The sequence below is a fragment of the Monopterus albus genome, unplaced genomic scaffold (genome assembly GCF_001952655.1).
Source record: "Monopterus albus unplaced genomic scaffold, M_albus_1.0 scaffold69.1, whole genome shotgun sequence".
NCBI lineage: Eukaryota > Metazoa > Chordata > Actinopteri > Synbranchiformes > Synbranchidae > Monopterus > Monopterus albus.
This window is the reverse complement of record NW_018127949.1, coordinates 3,389,736-3,392,461: the sequence shown is the minus strand read 5'-3', so window position 1 is coordinate 3,392,461 and position 2,726 is coordinate 3,389,736. Positions and strand designations below refer to the sequence as shown.

At 43.0% G+C, this 2,726-nt stretch overlaps 1 protein-coding gene across 2 annotated transcripts in view; it reads left to right on the top strand.

Moving 5' to 3' along the window:
* cpxm2 (carboxypeptidase X (M14 family), member 2) overlaps positions 1–2,726 on the top strand; it is a 27,012-nt gene that overhangs the window by 12,415 nt on the left and 11,871 nt on the right. For both annotated transcript variants that reach the window (XM_020605133.1, XM_020605132.1), the window contains exons 5-6: positions 744–828; positions 1,910–2,060. In XM_020605133.1, coding sequence (XP_020460789.1) covers positions 744–828; positions 1,910–2,060 — 236 coding nt within the window. The remainder of the gene's footprint in view (positions 1–743; positions 829–1,909; positions 2,061–2,726) is intronic.

Here is a 2,726-nt window from a genome sequence, read left to right as displayed (position 1 = left end):
CACCCAGTGGAGCCCCGCCTGTGCATCGACCTGCCTACTCGCCGGACAACCCACACCCTCGTCACCTGCTACACCACCAGAGCCAGTGGATCTATCTGCCATTCCCTCAGACTACCACAATCTCCAGCAGGTGTTTAACAAACACATGGCCACGGACTGCCTTGTGCCCCGTGTCTTATCTTCCCAGCCGCTATCGCTTCTCCGGACTATGGACCTCCTCAACTCCACATCACTCCACCACGCAGGTCGATGCACAGTCTCCCATTAACTGTTTCTGTGACTCTGTCCCCCTCAGCAACCATCCGCCACGACCAGTCCAGGAGTGAATCCCAGCGTCCGCAGCCCGGCCTCCTCCTTATCATCTCATCACTGACTGTATGTTTTCCTGCCGCTCGACACCTGGTTCTGCTCCGTATTCCTTCACCTGGTTGTACACATAATTGTTATCGTCACTGTAAATAAATTGAGCACTTCTTGCACCGAAGTCAGCTACCTGGGTCCGTCATTTTTTTACTCGCTCACCTCCCTACCAGAGCGATCCTAACACAAACTTCACTTTTGCTCATGCTCGAGAGTGTTAAGTAATAAAAGTCAAGTGACACAAATCTAAATTACCAGACCTTCTCTCCAATTTTCCTATTTTTAAACAGACTTTCACCTGGTGGGAGCGACCTCAGTACTCCATTTGCATTGTACTCAGACTTACAGGATATTTGTTTGCTTGATTTTTTCAATGTTAACAGGAGTGACTGGGTGACCTCATACAAGGTCATGCTGAGCAATGACACTCATACCTGGGTAACAGTGAAGAACGGCTCAGAAGACTTGGTGAGTAACAATCACAACATGTGCCATCTCCTGACATACTGCTACAAAGTAGGCAGCTGTTAGCCACATCGCAACACTTGTGAGCTCAAGGATTATTGCCCTTTCTGTCTGTTAACTTGCTTCATAAGGATGGGTTGTTTTGTTTGTTTACTCCCTGACTGACTGGAACCAAATAAAGAAATTAATTCTTGCTCTCTTACAGAGGAAGATTTAGAGCTCTGCTTATTTCCAAGCTTAATGAGCTGAGGGGAATAGTAAATACTGATTATCCTCAAGCAGATGGGACCCTCATCCAGGTTCATTGTCAGAACTGTCTCTTTTCTACTGTAGCTGAACAGACATAAAGAAAATACAACAGTACTTTGACAACATACTAAAGCAGCAACTGATAATTGGTGTATATAGCTGTAAAATCACAATATTAATGTAACCACAATATTAATAATCCTATTTTAAATGAACTTGCAGATTTGAGTTGATATTTTTGAAGAAAATCATATTGTTCCTCCCTGTATCCCCCGCTAATGAAATTGTCTTGTAACTTTACACTCCCTTGGCTGGCAATGTCATCAGTGTGGGAGATAATGTCTCTGCTTCCTGCTCACCCACTCACACAACCTTTGTACCAAATGCCAAACTGCACTGTTTGTCTTTCAAAATGCCAAAAGGTGTAGAGAAGAGCGCCAACCATGGGTGTTAAAATTTACAATCAGATCCCAGTGGCATCAAATCTTAATGACATTCTGCAGGTGTGTTTGTTTAAGGCTTATATGGACTAAAATCTCTGTCCTGCACATGCTCTAACTGAATTTATTCTAATCCTCAAAGCTTCTTTAAGAGCTACTCTGTGTTCTGTCTGTCATACATGCTGACTTTGGCTTTTATTAATTTTACTACATACATCAGGCTCGTTTACAGCTGTTCAAACTGTGTCACTAGCGTATTTCTCATACAGCAATAATTTAAATGAAAAGGCTGAACTCAACTGCTTTTTACTTTATAAAAAACAAACAAACAAAAAAAAACACACCTATTCTCAGTTGTTTATTCACCATCTGGCTGAATGTGTTTGCCTCAGTAGATCTTCCCTGCCAACAGAGAAAAGGAGATCCCTGTCCGGAACATCTTCCCAGAACCAGTGGTCGCCCGGTACATTCGAGTCAACCCTTGCTCTTGGTTTAATAGAGGCAGTATCTGTATGAGAGTGGAGATCCTTGGCTGTCCTATGTCAGGTGATGTGTTTGTACAGACAACGTACCACCAAAGGGTAGAATTATCAGAATAATACAGAATTTGGGGCTTAAAACAGACATGTGACAGCTCTGCATGAAAAAAATTCAGCCTGTTTCTTTGTATGAGGCCACATGCACTGGCACAGTGGGGGGCCAAAGCAAAGTGCTTTAGCAGAAGCCTAGGTTTTTAAAATTACTGCTTTGTTCACGTTACTAGAACTTTGTCATTATGGTTACAATAATGAACACTTGGCTATAATTAAGGACTGCAGTTATGCTTACTGTTATGGTTTAGTCCCCCTCACCAGGAGGGTGAGGGAGAACTGGGGTTAGACTCAAGATGGCTGACCCAGGTGCTAGTACAAAAAAAGTGGTTTAATGGAATAAAAACTTAACAAAACAGGGTCCATAATACATACAACAAGGGAAGGGTAGTGATGACTAAGGAGACCAGGACGGTAAACACACAAACTAACGACAGGAACTAGGATAGCAGGAGGATGAGAACGGATAGATGAACAAAAAGAACCAACGTAAAACAATGCAATCCACAGCACAGAGACTGTCAGCGTGGAAGACTAAGCACATATTTCTGTATTGCTAACTGCATAATTAGCGTGATAAGGTCAAGCCAAAACGCACAGAGACTGTCAGCGTAGCATCTTA